Source organism: Theobroma cacao, chromosome 1, assembly GCF_000208745.1.
Source record: "Theobroma cacao cultivar B97-61/B2 chromosome 1, Criollo_cocoa_genome_V2, whole genome shotgun sequence".
Taxonomy (NCBI): domain Eukaryota; kingdom Viridiplantae; phylum Streptophyta; class Magnoliopsida; order Malvales; family Malvaceae; genus Theobroma; species Theobroma cacao.
In genome coordinates, this window is record NC_030850.1 from 27,340,741 (window position 1) to 27,358,190 (window position 17,450).

The 17,450-nt window shown below is 36.6% G+C and overlaps 2 protein-coding genes across 3 annotated transcripts; both read left to right on the forward strand.

Moving 5' to 3' along the window:
- Positions 428–3,428, forward strand: LOC18613137 (target of Myb protein 1). 2 transcript variants are annotated; one of them, XM_018124131.1, is made up of 4 exons: positions 428–536; positions 745–1,276; positions 2,177–2,452; positions 2,894–3,428. In XM_018124131.1, exons 2-4 carry the CDS (start codon positions 791–793, stop codon positions 3,239–3,241), a joined length of 1,110 nt encoding a protein of 369 aa, XP_017979620.1. In that variant the 5' UTR covers positions 428–536; positions 745–790; the 3' UTR covers positions 3,242–3,428. The 2 variants fall into 2 exon arrangements, with proteins under 2 accessions (XP_017979620.1, XP_007050288.2); XM_007050226.2 differs by having other exon boundaries at positions 2,180–2,452.
- On the forward strand, positions 3,578–17,272 carry LOC18613138 (structural maintenance of chromosomes protein 1). The gene is made up of 18 exons (XM_007050228.2): positions 3,578–4,299; positions 4,419–4,655; positions 4,741–4,974; positions 6,626–6,864; positions 8,211–8,477; positions 8,638–8,908; positions 9,786–9,910; positions 11,253–11,362; positions 11,449–11,556; positions 11,621–11,760; positions 12,882–12,971; positions 13,046–13,254; positions 14,165–14,334; positions 15,022–15,131; positions 15,234–15,610; positions 16,022–16,273; positions 16,676–16,903; positions 17,006–17,272. The coding sequence occupies exons 1-18, from the start codon at positions 3,862–3,864 to the stop codon at positions 17,052–17,054; spliced, it is 3,654 nt and encodes a 1,217-aa protein (XP_007050290.2). The 5' UTR covers positions 3,578–3,861; the 3' UTR covers positions 17,055–17,272.

Below are 17,450 nucleotides of genomic sequence, written 5' to 3' on the forward strand. Positions count from 1 at the left end.
ATTTAAAAAAATTTAAATATTTTATTTAATAAATAAACATCCATAATTAGGTTTGAATATTAGATATCCAATAGTGATACTCATTCCTACCCAAAGTTGAAATGTGTATTAAACTTTGCTATCCCGAACCCATCCCAAATCCAAATACAAATACTCATAGCCTATACTCGAAAATATTCACTTAAAAAATATCCATTATCACCCCTATTAGATTTCTACTATCATGTTTTCTTGAAGCACTAGATATTTTTCGTAGTCGCACGTTAACCCAAAAACGGCAAAAGGCACGCGCCGGGGTACGAGTACGACTCATTTGAATGGGACCCATCCCATGGGGTCCACGACCCACTGGGTTGCTAAACAAGCCACGCGTACCTCAGACGTGGACCATTCTCCGCACCCTCATCTGTCATCTATAAATCTTTCTCTCCCTCTCCACTCTCGCTCCTCTAACGAAGTGTCAAAGAAAAAGGGACCAAATCCTAATTCAAACCCAAAGCCTCGATTTGTCCCTCTTTTACCATAGCTCAGCTCAGGTTCGTTAACTTGTTTTCTTTGTTTCATTTATCTTCTTATGATTTTTCTGCTTATTGTTTTTCTTTATGCTATGATCTCTATTTACCCACTTTTTTCTACTATATTCTTTCTCTTGGCTCTGCTAGTAAACACTCATGCTTTATTTGGGTAAATCTTAAGGGATTGAATTTCTTGCACTGAGGGCCTTTTTTTTTTTTTTCCGTTTAGCTTGAATTGGAGATTTGATTTTATCAGTAAAGAAAACAAGGAGGATATGGATAAAATGAAACTGGCTCAATGGGGTGAGAGATTGAAAACGGGTGGAGCTCAAATGGGTAGAATGGTTAGTGGTAAAATGAAGGAAATTCTACAAGGCCCCACACCCGAATCAAAAATGGTCGATGAGGCTACATTAGAGACCTTAGAAGAACCCAACTGGGGAATGAACATGAGGATATGTGCTATGATCAATAGTGAAGAGTTTAATGGGACCGAAATTGTTAGGGCCATAAAAAAGAAGATATCTGGAAAAAATGTTGTCAGCCAAAGGTTGAGTCTTGATTTGTTGGAAGCTTGTACAATGAATTGTGAGAAGGTAGCTTCCGAGGTGGCTTCGGAGAAACTGTTGGAAGAGATGGTTAAGATGATTGAGAATCCACATACGGATAATGGGAATAGAGAAAGGGCTTTGCAGTTGATTCGCGCCTGGGGACAGTCTGAGGATCTTGCTTATCTGCCTGTGTTTCACCAAACTTATATGGTAAATATTTCCACCTTGATTCATGTTCTTTCATGTGCTGATGTCGTGGTTAAGCTCTACATAGTTTTATTAGTACTTTGATGACGATCACCGGGCAATGGCATTTATAGTTTCATTGTTGCATCATATAAATAAAATCTGTCAATCTGCTGCACTTTAATTATGGCTGAAGAAATTCTCTGGATGAAATGTTTAGCATGACGAAATTTAGTATAGCTCTTGTTATTTCAAATCATATATACACCTTTCCCTTATTGTGCTCTGGGGTTAAAATGCAGACAAGTTTTTAGGCAGCAAGACTTTGGCTGGCACCAATACCAATTTGCTATGATAAATTATATGCACATAACACACCTTTTGTTCTTCCCTTCCTTTTCCTGTCACTAATACCCCTCCCATTTCAATTTTCATGTTATAGAATTAAAATAATTAGGAGAATGAGTACCTGCAGCTACAAGGTTTTTCTCTTTTGTTCTAAGTTCAGCCAGGGGTTCACTCAGTGTTCTCAAAATATGCTGGAATTAGATGTTGAAAATGCCAACTTGCAGGTTGGATTTGCTCAAGCCAACTATTGAAGCTTCGAAGTCACCTTTGACCGTGTTATCATTTCATTATCTTCCCCTTACTCTTATATCCAATGTTTTGATCCTTCACAATCCATTTTAACAATAAAAATATGTATTTATTGGAGAATTTGTAACAATAATGTGACCCTACTAAATGTGGTTTTGTTTTGTTTTTTTTTCTGATATTTAATTTTTGATAAATTACCATATAGTCTATCAATTGCCAATTTGTTCCCTTCTGGATGCTGTCATACTTTTCTTACCTACACCAATTGCATGCAGTCTATCATGCATTCAGCTTTTTGCTTACATTTTCTCCTATTTTAATATAAAGCAGAGCTTGAAGGGAAGAAGTTCACACCTGCCAGTGGATGACGAGAACTCACCCTTGCACTATACCTTGGAGTCTTACATGGAAGAGCCATTGCCTCCCCCTGAAAATTATCCTGTCAATAACACAGGATTGCATGGTAGTGATCTTAGTACTTTTGCCTATAATAATGGGAGTCTATCAGTGGAACAAAAGAAGGAACTTTTTGAAGTAACTCGGAACAGTCTTGAGGTTCTCTCTAGCATGTTGAATACGGACACAGAACCAAAGCCAACAAAGGTAATTCTTCTGCTTCTAGCAGGAAAGCAGGATTTAACTGTGTGCTATGTAGTTTGTAGACCTTGCTGCATATCCAGTTATTTCTACTCAACATTATTCCTGATATTATATGGGATGATAGCATAATATTGTAACTCCCGCTGGAGATTTTTTTTTTTTCCATATCTTACCTGCTCTTTGATCTCTTTGGCATGCCGGGAAACTGAAATGCTACTGCACATTAGTTGTTATTATATTTTTCAAATAATATTTGTTAACGGCATCATGTAGCTTTTTGTTCTTCCAATGTGATATTGGCATGATATCATCCAAGTTAGTAGGACTGGATTAAATGCATTCTCCCAGAATGTGCCAACCCCCTTTAAAATTGGAATGATAAATCGAAGGAAAGAGCAGACATGGAAAACTGAAGAACTCAGAAAAGTTCTTGTGTGATTGCAGGACGAGCTGACAGAGAGCATGTTGGAGAAGTGCAAGCAGTCACAGCCAGTCATTCAGATGATCATAGAGAGCACTACTGATGATGAAGGAACTCTGTTTGAGGCACTGAATCTGAATGATGAGCTTCAACAGGTCATCTCCAAATTCGAGGAAATGGAAGCTGGTTTGAAGCCTGGAAACACTGGCACCACTGAGGCTAATGTCTCTGCTCCAGTTGAGACCCGTAACAAACCTGTGATAGGTGGTTCCTCCTGGACCCATGACGAAACCAAGATGGGTGCATTCCCCAAAGGAGATAGTATTAGTACTGAATGCAGCAGTGATAAGAAAACATTGAGTGAGAAGTGAGGGGGTTTGCTAGGTGTAATTTTGTCCCTTGGTCATCTTGTGTTGGTAGAACTTTATGGTTGGGTTATTGTAATTAAGAGTGAATAAGATTCTTAAGCCGATTGGCTGAATATTAGTTGATAACGTTATGTAATTACAGGAATAGGAGTGTATGACGTGAATTTAATCTCTCTATCAAAATTCAAAACCTCCTGTCTCTCTTAATGCAAACGGAGTCTTAATTTGACTCTAAAATCATTTGATTGATTATACAGAAAATCCTCAAGTCTAAAAGGCCTGGCCTGGGAAGGCCGCAACCCGCAAGGCTAACGTTAAAAACTCATTAAGGGTAAAAATGGGATGCACTCCCCGAAGTGAGAAGCAAGCCCACCCACCAGAAGAAACGTCTCTTGCAACTCTACCACTCTCCGCTTCGAAAATGGAAACTCAAACTCCACTTCCATAATATAATCTCCCAAATTCTCCCCTCCCGCCAATTCTCGCCCCCTCCGCCCAATCCGTAATCCTTCCATTTCCCTGGAAAATCCTCTTCTCACCTCCACCTCCCGTACAAACCCTTGTTTTGCTTTCCACCCAGACCCCCCAAACCCTAACGCTTCATCTCCAAAAATCCAAAGACCATGCCGTCCCTCACTTCTCCAGGCAAAATCCTCCGCTTAGAGCTTGAGAACTTCAAGTCCTACAAGGGCCTCCAATCTATCGGTCCCTTCTCCGACTTCACCGCCATTATTGGACCGAATGGGGCCGGCAAGTCTAATCTCATGGATGCAATCAGCTTCGTTCTTGGAGTCCGAACGGGACAGCTCCGTGGGGCCCAACTCAAAGACCTAATTTACGCTTACGACGACCGCGAAAAAGAACAGCGTGGCCGACGCGCATTTGTGCGATTAGTTTACCAACTTGCTGGTGGCTCCGAGCTCTGTTTCACCCGTACCATCACCCCAGCCGGCATTAGCGAGTACCGTATCGACGGCAGCGTTGTCAACTGGGATGACTACAATGGGAAGTTAAGATCCCTTGGTATTCTTGTTAAGGCCCGGAATTTTCTTGTATTTCAGGTAATTTTGTTTTTTTTTTTAAATTTCATTTTTATAACTTCAAATAGGATTTTTGTTGGAAGTTGACGCTAACTTATAAGATATAATAATGTAATTTTGTGAATAATTTGTGGTCTTAGGGTGACGTGGAGTCCATTGCTTCAAAAAACCCCAAAGAACTTACTGGGCTGCTCGAGCAGATTTCGGGTTCTGAAGAACTCAAGAGAGATTATGAGGATCTGGAAGAGCAAAAAGCTAGAGCCGAGGAAAAATCAGCGCTTATTTATCAGAGAAAGAGGACAATAGTGATGGAGAGAAAGCAAAAGAAAGAACAGAAGGAAGAAGCTGAGAAACACTTTCGCTTGCAAGATGAGCTGGTATGATTAACATTTTTTCTTTGTATAATTTACTTGTTTTTTTCTTTTTTGGACATTAAGATGGCTTGCCAACATTTCCGTGCAGAAATCTTTGAAGAAAGAACACTACTTGTGGCAATTGCTTAACATAGAGAAGGATATTGACAAGATTACTGAGGAACTCAACTCTGAAAAGAGGAACCGTGAAGATGTGATGCGTGAGCTAGAACATTTTGAAACTGAAGCAGCTAAAAAGAAGAAGGAGCAGGCCAAGTACCTTAAAGAGATTGCTCATTGTGAAAAGAAGATCTCTGAGAGAAGCATTAGGCTCGATAAAAGTGTGAGTTCTTCCAAGTCTTTTTCTTTTGAGTCAGTGCAGAATGTTACTGTTGGACTTAAATTTTTGATCTAGGTTGGAATGCAAGTTTGTCAATTAGTTTTGGTTAAGTCTTTGGCGACTATTTCTTTTGATGGCTAAGTTGGGGAAGGGGGGATTTGAACTAGAGACCTCCTTTTCGGGGTAAGATGTCACTACCACTACGCTATTTCCTAGTCCACAAATTCTGTGGTGATTAGGTTGCTTCTTTTTATGTGTAGGTAGGACTTCTTTCAGTTAATGATATATTGATCTCAGTTTTTGGGAGAATGTTTGTAGACTAAGCTTACAAGCTTGGGTTTTGCTAACGAGTGTCTTAAGGGTACTCTTTAAGGTTACTAAATTAGGTAATATCTTCTCCTAATGCATTGTAGTTTATCACATTAACTATTAACTACTGTATTTACTTCAAAATATTACTATAAAAAGTATTTTAACTAACCTTAAAGAGTGTCTTTAGGGCATTGGTTAGCAAAACCCAACAAGTTATTATGCACTGTGATTTTAGCACGAGCTGTTCATGAGGTGAAATGTAGCCCTTTCCGTTAGCCATCTCTCATATTGATTTGCCTCGCTGCCTGGGTGGACAGTAAATGTAGGTTGTGCTAAAAAACTTAGCTGTAATCATAATGCTTAAAAGGGCACCCCCTGCTACGCCCTATTCTAAGACAAGATGTATCAACTTGGAAGATAATGGATCAACAGTTGTCATTTGGTAATCTTACTAAAATGACATGGCATTGGAACTATTGGTGTTTCTGGTGTAAGCTTATATTGAGAATTTGAGAATCAAGGTTGATTATGGTGCTCAAAGCTGTGTTAAGCTTCTTTTTTTATTGGCAGTATCATTAATTATGGGACATAAATTGGTCTATTGTAAATATAGTTTTAGATTGGTTTGGCTATTTATGCTAGGGGCAAAATAATTTGTGACTTATCTTTGGAATCTGATTCCCTGATGATTATCCCTTCAGATGAAGTGACTTAATTTTGGGGCAAGTATTTGAGGTGTGCTACACATACCAAAAGATGATGGTTTTTTTGGTTATTGGTTGTGTCAATCTCCAGATGTTGGCTTCAAATTGCAATCTTAACGGGACTCTTCATGTTGGAAATTGTTTTTTCATTTTTATCTGTTGTGTCTTTAATTTTTGGTTAATGGTTTATTATCTTATGTGATCATGGTATACTAGAAATTGTGTGCGTTATGCCTTCTGGATCCTTCAATATTCTAATTATGTACTGGGTTCTAACTTCTCAAATGACCTTTCCTTGCATGCTTTTTATACTTAGTCCCTCGTATGAAATATTTAATCTATTAGTGAGTTTTTTAGCATGGTTATTCACATATAAGAGTGGATATTTGACATTAGGATGGAAATTTCTGATGGATTCGACATGAACATGTGCCACAAATTGCTCATATGGCATGATCTTTGTTGAAAATGCACTATATTTATTGTGTATACTTCTTTGTGCTTCTACATGTGTAATCTTTACTTATTGTGTTGCTAGTTTCTAACCGTTAATTATCTGTCCATATTATCTGTAAATTTAATGAGCTGAAGAGAGGCTTGTGGCTTGTTTTTTTTTTTTATATTATCCCTGAGTGCAGCAACCTGAGCTTCTGAAATTAAATGAAGAAATGTCACGCATTAATTCAAAAATCAAGAGTAGCCGAAAGGAGCTTGAAAGAAAAAAGGAAGAAAGGAGGAAACATACCAATGATATAAAAGAATTACAGAAAGGCATACAAGATCTGACTGCAAAACTGGAAGACTTGAACGAAAAAAGTCGAGATGGTACTGGGAAACTCCCTTTGCTTGACAGTCAACTTACTGAATATTTCCAAATGTAAGTTCTTTTTTGTTCCTTATGTGATGAAATTCTTCAGTTTCTTTCCTTGCATGGATTGTGTTGCTGCTGAAATATCAGTTTTCTCTCCAATTCAACTTGACTCCTGGTCATATTCTATGATAGTGTTCCAGTTTCATTTGCCATCCACTTCTGCTGGAAAATCCTTAAAAGTGTTCTCTTTTCCTTCTTTTCCCTCATCTCATTAAAGAAAATTTGTTGGTGTAAGTTTTCTTTTTCGAAGATTAGAATCAGTAGCCTGAGTTAAGTGGAATTGAACAGTTTCTGAAACAATTTTAGCACGTACAAGAAACATGGTGTTAATTTTTTATTTCTTTTCTTTTTCCTTTTCTTTTGTGTGTCTGTGTGTGTAGAATGCTGACTTTTATGATAAATCCCCTTTCCCCGTCTGAAATATTACAAAAAAAGGGAGAGAAGACCAGCTCGTCAAATATGTTAGAAAAGCCATGTAATCAGGCTTTAAATATTACATAAATGATCTTTGTTTAATGTAGAGAAAGCAGTTTATCTTTTTGATATAATCAATCCCAAGTGTCAAAACTGAATTGACCTCATTTGCCATTTCCTATAGGTTTTTCATCTGGTAGCTACTCTGTTCATTATAATGACATATTGGCTTTATGGTTCCTAGCTCGGCTTTATTATCAACTAATAAAATTCTCTACTGGTGGGCATTGTTTGTGACACATTTTGGGAAAGACATTTTGTTCCTTATAGTCTTGAGAAAATAAGTTCAGATGGTTCTCAGATATGCAGTCTTTTGGATTGCCTGAGGTGAATTTGTAGTTGAAAATTGGATCAATGATATTAGCTGATCTGTGTTTTTTTTTTTTGTCTGTTGTTGATTGTGTTGTGCATTATTCTTGTCAGTTTGATAGATACAATCTGTGAGTAGGGATTGCTTATTACATTTGTATAGCTAATCAAAACACAATTTCTTCTCTGTTTCAGAGTGTCGCTTAAAGTTGCTGTTATTAGTCATGGTAATAATTTGTCTGGTTTTCTGCAGGTTGGAGTTGAATCTTTTCCTTTCTTCCATGATTTCAAATTTCCTCCAAACTCATTTAATTAGGATTCATTGTTCATTGGTTAACCTTTGTTTGAATTATTCAAATTTGTTTGTAAAAGGTGCAATAGTAGTCATCCTCTGCGATTTGTTTTCATTTGACCTAATTAAATGGTTGGTGATGTATATATCTCTGGGCATGTATCTTACTTGTATTTGTCGGTGCATGTAACTAAACTTCATAAGTTAAAAATTGAATCTTTTCAAAGCTGAGAACTTTCTGTTTAATAACATCATCTTGGGGATTTTGGCATTTCAGTAAGGAGGATGCTGGGATGAAAACTGCAAAATTAAGAGATGAGAAGGAGGTTTTGGATAGGCAGCAACATGCTGATATTGAAGCTCAAAAAAATTTGGAAGAAAATCTTCAACAATTGAGTAATAGGGAGCATGAACTGGAAGCACAGGAGGACCAAATGCGAGCTAGACTGAAGAAGATTCTTGATACCTCTGCTAAACAGAAGGATGAGCTTGCAGATCTGAAAAAGGAGCTGCGAGAAATGCAAGATAGACACCAGAATGCCAGGTTAATCAAGTTGATGATTTAGTTTTTTGCTGCATTGCTCTCATTCCTATGTGTTTTGTGTAGTTCTAAGTTCTTGTTTATTTTCTGTACTTGCAATCTTGAAGATGTCCTGTGCTTATCTAAAATGTTTTTTCCTCCCACTTTGAATTTTGGCATGTAGATCCAAGCATGAGAATCTCAAGTCTAAAATTGGTGAAATAGAGAATCAGTTACGTGAACTGAAGGCCGATCGCTATGAAAATGAAAGGGATGCTAGGTTGTCTCAAGCTGTTGAGACTCTGAAACGCCTGTTTCAAGGCGTTCATGGTCGCATGACTGATCTTTGTAGGCCAACTCAGAAGAAGTACAACCTTGCTATCACTGTTGCAATGGGCAGATTTATGGATGCAGTTGTAGTCGAGGATGAAAATACTGGAAAGGAATGTATTAAGGTCTGCTACTTTGCTGTGTTCTCCAAGTAATCTTGTCATTTGTTAGATTTTGCTATTAACAACTTTTAATACTTGCATTTAAGTATTTACATCTTTATTAAAAACTGTTCAAAGATGGCTGAGTAGTAATAAATGTAAGTGCTTATATGTGCTGATAGTCAATCACCTGACTGACTTCTATTTCTTTGTTTTGGTAAAACGGGATGATGCCTTCATTTTTCCATCAATCTTTTGACAATGAAAAATCTATGTTACAATAGTAGGAAATAGGAAAATCTCCCCCTAGGCATCTGATTAAAAATTGAAAGAAGCACCATCTTTGTAGAGGAATGACTTCCGCATACAAGAATGTTTATTTCATCATTACTGTTGTTATTCATCATCTTGAGTCCTTGTTTACTGTCGGATATATTGGCTTTAATGCTGTATCCATGTTATTGGTCGTTTTGTGTGTCTGAGTGTGGTCTTGATTTATTTTGCCACTTCCTCCTTGTACCCTATTTTTAAGGAGTAGAAATGATAAGAAAAATGAAAAAAAAAATACAGGATAATCGAAATTTTCAATTGCTTCTGCACATTGATGATTCATGCATATGTAGAATTGGCTCCTTTATTGTTATCCTTTTGTATATTATATCTTTTGTATGATAATAAGAAGGCAGAGAAAATAGAAACAGTAGAATTGCTGGTTTTTATTATAGTCATATAACAGTGTGTTTGCAATTGCAAGATTTTTTTCTTTCAATATTTAATATTGTTCTTGTATAGATCTGTTCTATATTTTTTTCCCTTCAAATTCTAATTTGATTGTTGTTGGTTAACAATTATGTCTATGCAAAGTGGTGGTATGGGTATTAATCCTGATTGGTTATTACAGTATTTGAAAGAGCAAAGGCTTCCTCCTCAGACTTTCATACCTCTTCAGTCAGTGCGTGTTAAGCCAGTTATTGAAAGGTTGCGCACGTTGGGTGGCACAGCGAAGCTTATCTTTGATGTGATCCAATATCCTTTACCAAAGCTTATAGTACTTTTTCTTTAGTTATAGGAGAAACATTTCATACATGCCATCCTACTTCACAATTTACAGAAGAGCTTCATATACATTTATCTTTATTGGAGTTACACACTCCATATTACTAGGGCTTTATCCACCTGCAGCCTGTACAAATCCACCAGGTTGTATGCTGTTATCTTATAAGTCCTTGTTTATGAATCATGTGTTGGTCCCACATTTTAATGATTGTAAATGCCTTTTCTTTTTTTTCAAAAATAAAATGGAATATATGATTGAATGTACTGCTTATGCCTTTCGTCAAACAATAATTCTTATCCCTTACACACTGGTTCTCTGGGCACTTCATGTATGGTTATGTAACATTTTGTTGTATCTGGCAAGCCACTGGTAGGGGCACACTTCAATCAGTCACTAACAGATTTGGTACCAGGTCCTGCTTCCATGTTTCCTTAGAATTTGATTTGATATTGATATCATCTGTCTTTTCAGTGCTGTTTCCTAAGTTTTCTGTGTTAGTATGTAAAAAAGGCATGTTCTTTTTGTTAGTGTCAATGTACTGGACGATAATGGATTTGGTTATGGTGTTGGAATATTAGGCCCCGATTCCCCATTTCCTTAGAATTTGATTTGATGTTGATATCGTCTGTCTTTTCAGTTTGTTTCCTATTTTTGCTCCATGTTAGTGTGTAAAAAAGGCATGTTCTTGGTTTTAGTGTCAATGTACTGGACATTAAGATGTCTTCTGTTGCATGGAACTGTGTGGGAGCCTGGGAGGTGTTAGGGTAAAATCTTGGAGTGTGTGAATCTGGGCTTCTGCTATGGTTGCCTATGAGTCTTAAGTTGGATTAAAAAAGTAAGAAATGTTTATCATCTAGTTTATGTGCATGATGGCAGGAAGGTGGTCTCATATTTAGGATGGTTGATGATACTCTGTGAGCTTTTTGGAACTATGATGGTGGCTGGAATTCCATTTCATTTGAGTGCATTTTTCTAGCTGCTTTAAGTTATTAGTATATTCTTTTAGTTGAATTAATATGAGGAAAGGTGTTCATATCCCATTGTGAGCTTGATATGCTCAAGAAAGAACATAGTGGTAAGCACATATTCTGAGAAACTGTTTGATTTTCTGTCTGTGTATTCTTGTGTAGAGACATGTAATGAGAGGATTCTGGTATTTGTTTGTTCCTCTTTCTCAATTGGATGCTGCCTTAGTCTTATTTTCTCATATATAAGAAAAACTATATCCATTAAAGAATGTGAAAGAAAAAAAAAAAAAAAGGAAAGGAAGCAGCCATATGCTCATACACTTTGTGAACTTAACTTTCGTAAATTTGATCCTGCTTTGGAGAAGGCAGTTCTTTTTGCTGTTGGGAATGCTTTAGTTTGTGATGATCTTGAAGAAGCCAAGGTTCTTAGCTGGACCGGAGAGAGGTTTAAAGGTGAATATTATCCTTTTTATTTATTAGTTCTTGATACCTATGTGTAGAATTCGATGTTAATCTATAGATTCATGTTCTTGCATTAGTTGTAACTGTTGATGGAATATTACTCACAAAGTCTGGCACGATGACTGGTGGTACAAGTGGTGGAATGGAAGCAAGGTCAAACAAGTGGGATGATAAAAAAATTGAAGGTTGGTTTTATACATAATATTTTCAAGCCTTTTTATTATAATATTAACTGTTAGTGTTCTACAGGTCTGAAAAGAAAAAAGGAACAATTTGAATCCGAGTTGGAAGAGCTCGGATCAATTAGAGAAATGCAGCTAAAAGAGTCTGAAACTTCTGGGAGAATTAGTGGACTTGAAAAGAAAATTCAGTATGCTAACATTGAGAAGGTAGCTCGACCAACTTTTATATACAGCAACTCTCCTACCTTTTAATAGAATGCTTTTTTTTTTAAAAAGGGAAAAAAATCCTTTTGTAAAGGCCGTAGTTGAAGTTTTTTTCTTTTTTAATTTTCCATTCTTCTCTATTTAATGTTTAAAGGAAGAGATGAACTTTTCCTTGTCCATAATGGATAGGGCTGGCAGTTTATGTTGGCGAGTTGTAATTGTGTCATGTAATGGTAAGGATATAACAGGTAAAGGGGTTGATATGAACATGACATGATTAATTAATCATATCAAAAGTCCTTGATACGAACATGACATGTTTATTGCATGGATTACACAACATGTCACAGTTTACATGTTTACATGTGATGAATTTGTCTAGACATGACATCGTTAACTTATTTAGATACGATTAACCTATTTAAACACGAATATTAAGTTACTTTATGTTTAAATATTAATAATTCAATAAATGAGTTTAAAAGGGTTAGATATGTTGATTAATGTGAGTTGTTAATACAATAATTTGATGTGTATAAATATGTCATATAAGGGTTAGGGGTGTCAACCGGCATACGACAAATATTTTTCTGTCATAAATGGGTTGACAAGATTATGACACGAACACGATTATATAAAATCAAAACCTGTTTTAACTCCGTTGCATGTTCTTGTCGTGTTATCTGGTCGTATCTAAAATTGCGAAGTCTAATATTGGATGTTGTCATATACGGGTTAGATGTGTCAACTCACAAAATACACGAATATTTAAATGTCATAAACAGTATGACACGAACATGACTATACAAAACCAAAACTCTCTTAACTCTGTGTCACTGCTCATGTCCTGTTAGTTGGTTCTGTCCAGAATTGACAGGTCTAATAATGGATGTCATCATGGTTTGTTGATTCTGTTGAGTACATGGGTAAATCTTTATTCTTGTTCTATTTTGAGAAAGTAATATATATAGTTTAAAGTAGATTGCTGAAAGCATTTGAATCTAATCCATAATAGATACTATAATGATTTTCTTGATTGTGTCGATACTTAGGTGAGTGTTTATTCATCTTTTATTTACCACTGATCTCCATGAGATACATAACATACAAATGTTTTGTTGCAGAAAAGCATTGAAGACAAGCTTAAAAACTTGAAGCAGGAGAAGCAGAATATTAAGAAAGAGATTGGGCTTATAACTCCTGAGTTTCGGAAGGTGATTTATGATGGCAATTACACTTTTACTCTATTTTGTTATGTTGCTTCTCTTATGGGTTTAATTGCTTGCAGTTAAAGGATTTGATTGATAAGAGGAGCACAGACATCAGGAAGCTGGAGAAGAGGATTAATGAAATAGTTGACCGACTCTTCAAAAATTTTAGCCAGTCTGTAGGTGTGGCAAACATCCGCGAGTACGAAGAAAATCAACTCAAGGCTGCCCAAAATATGGCAGAAGAGAGGCTTAGCTTGAGTAACCAACTTGCAAAGTTGAAGTACCAGTATGTTTTCTCTCTCTATATAATTTTCTCCATTATAATTCTCCCCTGCTGTAATATATATGTTTATTTGCTGATTGAAACCTCCCTGGTGACCCACAATATATATTTATTTTTGGCGCCTTCTTTGTTGGGTATTCTAATTCTTAAGAGTTCTGGACCTTTGATACATTCTTCATTACGTAAAGGGTAGTGGAAGAGTTAGCATACCTATTTGATGTAAAGAGTTATATAGCAGGCTGAAGCTGCGCTCAGCCCTGATAGATTTTCGGCCAAAAGAATAGGGTAATAGTTGCATTACACCATTGCCACAGAAATCCTGTTGCCAATGGTCCAATGTTCAAAACCACCTTGTTATGCAACCTTCAAATGAGCGTATCATCACCTGAAAATGCTCCCTGTAATGCCTTATAGAGTGAAAGCCGCCCTAAAATTATAAGTGGAAATAAGCTCTATTTAACTGCACCACCAATTATGCTGAATTAACTAGGAGTGAAAACCTAAAGAAAGGTAAATCTTTTTGGGGAAAGAAATCACAAGGTTGGCATTTAGTAAATAGTAGAATTTTTGCTAGGCCATTCTTTAAATTGGATGATGACATCTGCTTTTGGTGGGCATACTGCTGAATAATGCAGATGTCTGGTTTGCCTATGATTATTATGATAGCATCTTGATATGGCTTTGAGATGTTGATGAGGAAGGGATTAAGAATAAGAGTGGAGATTTGGCTCTTTTTCTGATGTACAAGTTTTCAACCTTTTCTTGTTTATAGCAAAACAAAGATTACAAAAGGAAAATGTTTACATCTCCAAACTGTAGATTGTCATTAAACCTTAAGTAATTTCATTTCAAAATCATACTGCATTGGCATAGCAACAGCTGCTTGACATGTATTCTTCTTTCTGGCATCCAGGTTGGAATATGAGCATAAGCGAGATGTAGAATCGCGAATTAAAAAGCTGGAATCTTCTCTCAGTTCCTTGGAAAATGATTTAAAACTGGTTCAGAAAAAAGAGGCTGAAGTAAAGGCGGCAACAGAAAAAGCTTCTGATGAAATTAATCGGTGGAAGGAAGAAGTGAAGGGTATGGTTTTGTCCCATACATTCTATGTGAAGTTCAATTTTTTGTTGAGTAAATTAATCCTTTCAATGTTTCTTTTGAGCAAATCAACTTGTATAGTTGCAATATCTTACACTTTATCCTTACATGTTAGTAAATTTATAGTTGGATCTAATATTTTACTTGTGTAGATCTTGCTGTGTCATGTTTTCAAGTTCTTTAGTTTCTCTAGCTATATTACACAGTAGCATTGCAACTGTAAATACATACAGTAAATATTAGTTTCAGCCATGTAATGGCTGTAGATTGACATGCAGGATGTACGTGAATAGATTATTCTACCCAACAATGGAGTTTTTACGGAAGCCAAAATAACAATAATTAAGAGTGGTGTTTGACTTCTTGAGACTTCCGAACTTGATGCTTTATAACAGTGTTTCTTACCACAAATTTCTAATATAATTTCAGAGAGTTTATTGAATTGGAGGGTGAAATTGGTAACAGTCAACATGGTTTATGGTTGCTGACTCATAGCAATGAAAATAATTCTTATGATGGTTCTTTTCTCACTTGAAAATTCGAAAATATTTGAGGTTTCACAGCTACTTTTTGTTCAGTTATGCTGCTTCTCTCTCCATATCTGCAAACAACACTGCTCCCACTCAATGTGTACAATTTGATGTTTATTTTTCCCTATTTATATTTTGGTAGAGTGGAAATTAAAGTCAGAAGAGTGTGAGAAGGAAATTCAGGAATGGAAGAAGCAGGCTTCTGCAGCTACAACAAGCATATCCAAACTTAATCGCCAATTAAATTCTAAGGTCTGAAGATCTTTTTTCTTCTTACTGTCAGATTTTCGAATATTTGAAGATGTCTAATGTTGAATTAAATTGCCATATACATCTCTTTCCCTGATTTTACAGGAGACTCAGATTACTCAACTGGATGAACGAAAGCAGGAAATTACAGAAAAGTGTGACTTAGAGCGTATTGAGCTTCCTCTCATTTCAGACCCAATGGAAACTGAATCTTCAACAGGGAAAGAGTTTGATTTTAGTCAGTTAAATAGATCTCTTCTGCAGGATAGAAGACCTTCTGATCGAGAGAAACTTGAGGCAGAATTCAAACAAAAAATTGATGCGCTAGTGTCGGAAATTGAAAGAACTGCTCCCAATTTAAAAGCACTTGATCAATACAAGACTCTTCAAGAGAAGGAAAGAGATGTAACTGAAGAGTTTGAAGCAGCCAGAAAAGAGGAGAAGCGAGTAGCAGATGAATACAATTCGGTTAAGCAAAGGAGGTACTAAACTATTATTATGTTGCAGCAACTGCGAGCTAACATGGTAACCAAGAGAGATTAAAAAAATAAAGACAAAAGGTGTTTGAAATGATTAAACCTAGCAGACAGAATTTCTAGGTAGAAATAATGTATATGATGCTGGTTTCTTGATTGCAACTGGTTGATTAGTTTATGGGAGCTGTATCAATTATGGGTAACAGTTGGATCTATTAATTGTTTTGAAAAGCTGTTCGGTATGCATAATCATTTAAATGCATCGGCAAATGAAAGGTTCCTTTTTTTTTTTTTTTGGGGGGGTGGGGTGGGGGTGGGTGGACTGGTTGTGGTTTTGGGTGCGGGAAATTACCAATTGTTGTCTGCTCATACTTTTTGAAACTTTGTTGCTTGACTCTTTTTTTAATGATTATGCAGATATGAGTTGTTCATGGAAGCTTTCAACCATATTTCTAGTAATATCGATAGGATTTACAAGCAGCTAACTAAAAGTGGTACACATCCATTGGGTGGGACAGCATATTTGAACTTAGAAAATGAGGATGATCCTTTTCTGCATGGCATCAAGTACACAGCTATGCCGCCAACAAAGCGCTTCCGTGATATGGAACAACTCTCTGGTGGAGAAAAAACTGTTGCAGCACTTGCACTACTCTTCTCAATCCACAGGTAGAGCTCTTTCCCCTATATTGTATGTAGATTGGATCTGTTGCAGGTGATGCAGTGTGTTTAGTTTAATATTTTTGTACCATTTTGTATGTTTGTGATGCGTCTTTTCATTCAGTTTGACCTGTTATTTTCCTATCACTAGGGTCCTAAACTTTGCCCCCATTCTCTCTCTCTATTTTTTAAATTTGATTTGTTTGAGTTTTTCCCTTTTCAAGTTGTTTCTCCTATTTGCTTCTGTGAGGACTGAGGACATTCTTTAAACATTGTTATAAAGATAAAGATGATCTGATGGATTAAGTTACACAGGAAAATGGGCTAGTTATACGTGGATCATAGAGGTTGCCCTTGTGATCTTGTTTAATTTGGACTAATGTTGTTATCTTACGAACATGGGTGGTTCAGCTACAAGCCTTCGCCCTTCTTCATATTGGATGAAGTGGATGCTGCATTGGATAATCTAAATGTTGCCAAGGTAGCTGGATTCATCCGTTCAAAATCATGTGATGGAGCAAGGGCTAGTCAGGACAGTGATGGGGGCAGCGGTTTCCAAAGTATTGTGATATCACTTAAAGATAGCTTTTATGATAAGGCTGAGGCTCTGGTTGGGGTTTATCGAGATTCAGAGAGGAGGTAAGTTGTTGATAGACACCTTGTGATTGACCTGAAGCCAGTGAAATGGCAACAAGTCCAGTTTAAGTATGCCAACATAAAATATCCTTTCTCATTTTACAGCTGCTCGAGAACTTTGACGTTTGACTTGACCAAATACCGGGAGTCATGAAGGCAAAGGCAGGTTGTAGCTTGTTAATTATTCTTTCTGTAAATAAGTTTAGTTACAACAATCTTGAAATTATGTGTATATGCTATAATTTTCGTAGCAATTAGTGTTTATTTTGTAGGACGTAGGAATGTGCAAATGAATGCCAAATGCTAAATGAATGCCAAATGCTAAGTAATCTGAAGGCTTTTGTATCCGAACAAAAAATGTTGTGGCAGTCCTGACTTCTTAGTTGGGTTCTCTCTCTCACACGCTCACACACACATACACATAGGGAGGCAAGTGGAGGCAGCTGCCCGCCTGCCCCGACTTAAATCCCTAAAAATCCTTTTGGGTAATATTCTTGCCTTCCCAATGAACCAAGACATATGAATCCAGGTCGGTGGCCTTTTATCAATC

Coding starts and splice junctions, on each gene's coding strand:
- LOC18613138 (XM_007050228.2), top strand. CDS start 3,862: ATGCCGTCCCTCACTTCTCCAGGCAAAATCCTCCGCTTAGAGCTTGAG. Junction 4,656..4,740: donor TTCGCTTGCAAGATGAGCTG/GTATGATTAACA, acceptor ATTTCCGTGCAG/AAATCTTTGAAGAAAGAACA. Junction 11,761..12,881: donor AGTATGCTAACATTGAGAAG/GTAGCTCGACCA, acceptor GTTTTGTTGCAG/AAAAGCATTGAAGACAAGCT.
- LOC18613137 (XM_018124131.1), top strand. CDS start 791: ATGGATAAAATGAAACTGGCTCAATGGGGTGAGAGATTGAAAACGGGT. Junction 1,277..2,176: donor TGTTTCACCAAACTTATATG/GTAAATATTTCC, acceptor TTTAATATAAAG/CAGAGCTTGAAGGGAAGAAG. Junction 2,453..2,893: donor CAGAACCAAAGCCAACAAAG/GTAATTCTTCTG, acceptor GTGTGATTGCAG/GACGAGCTGACAGAGAGCAT.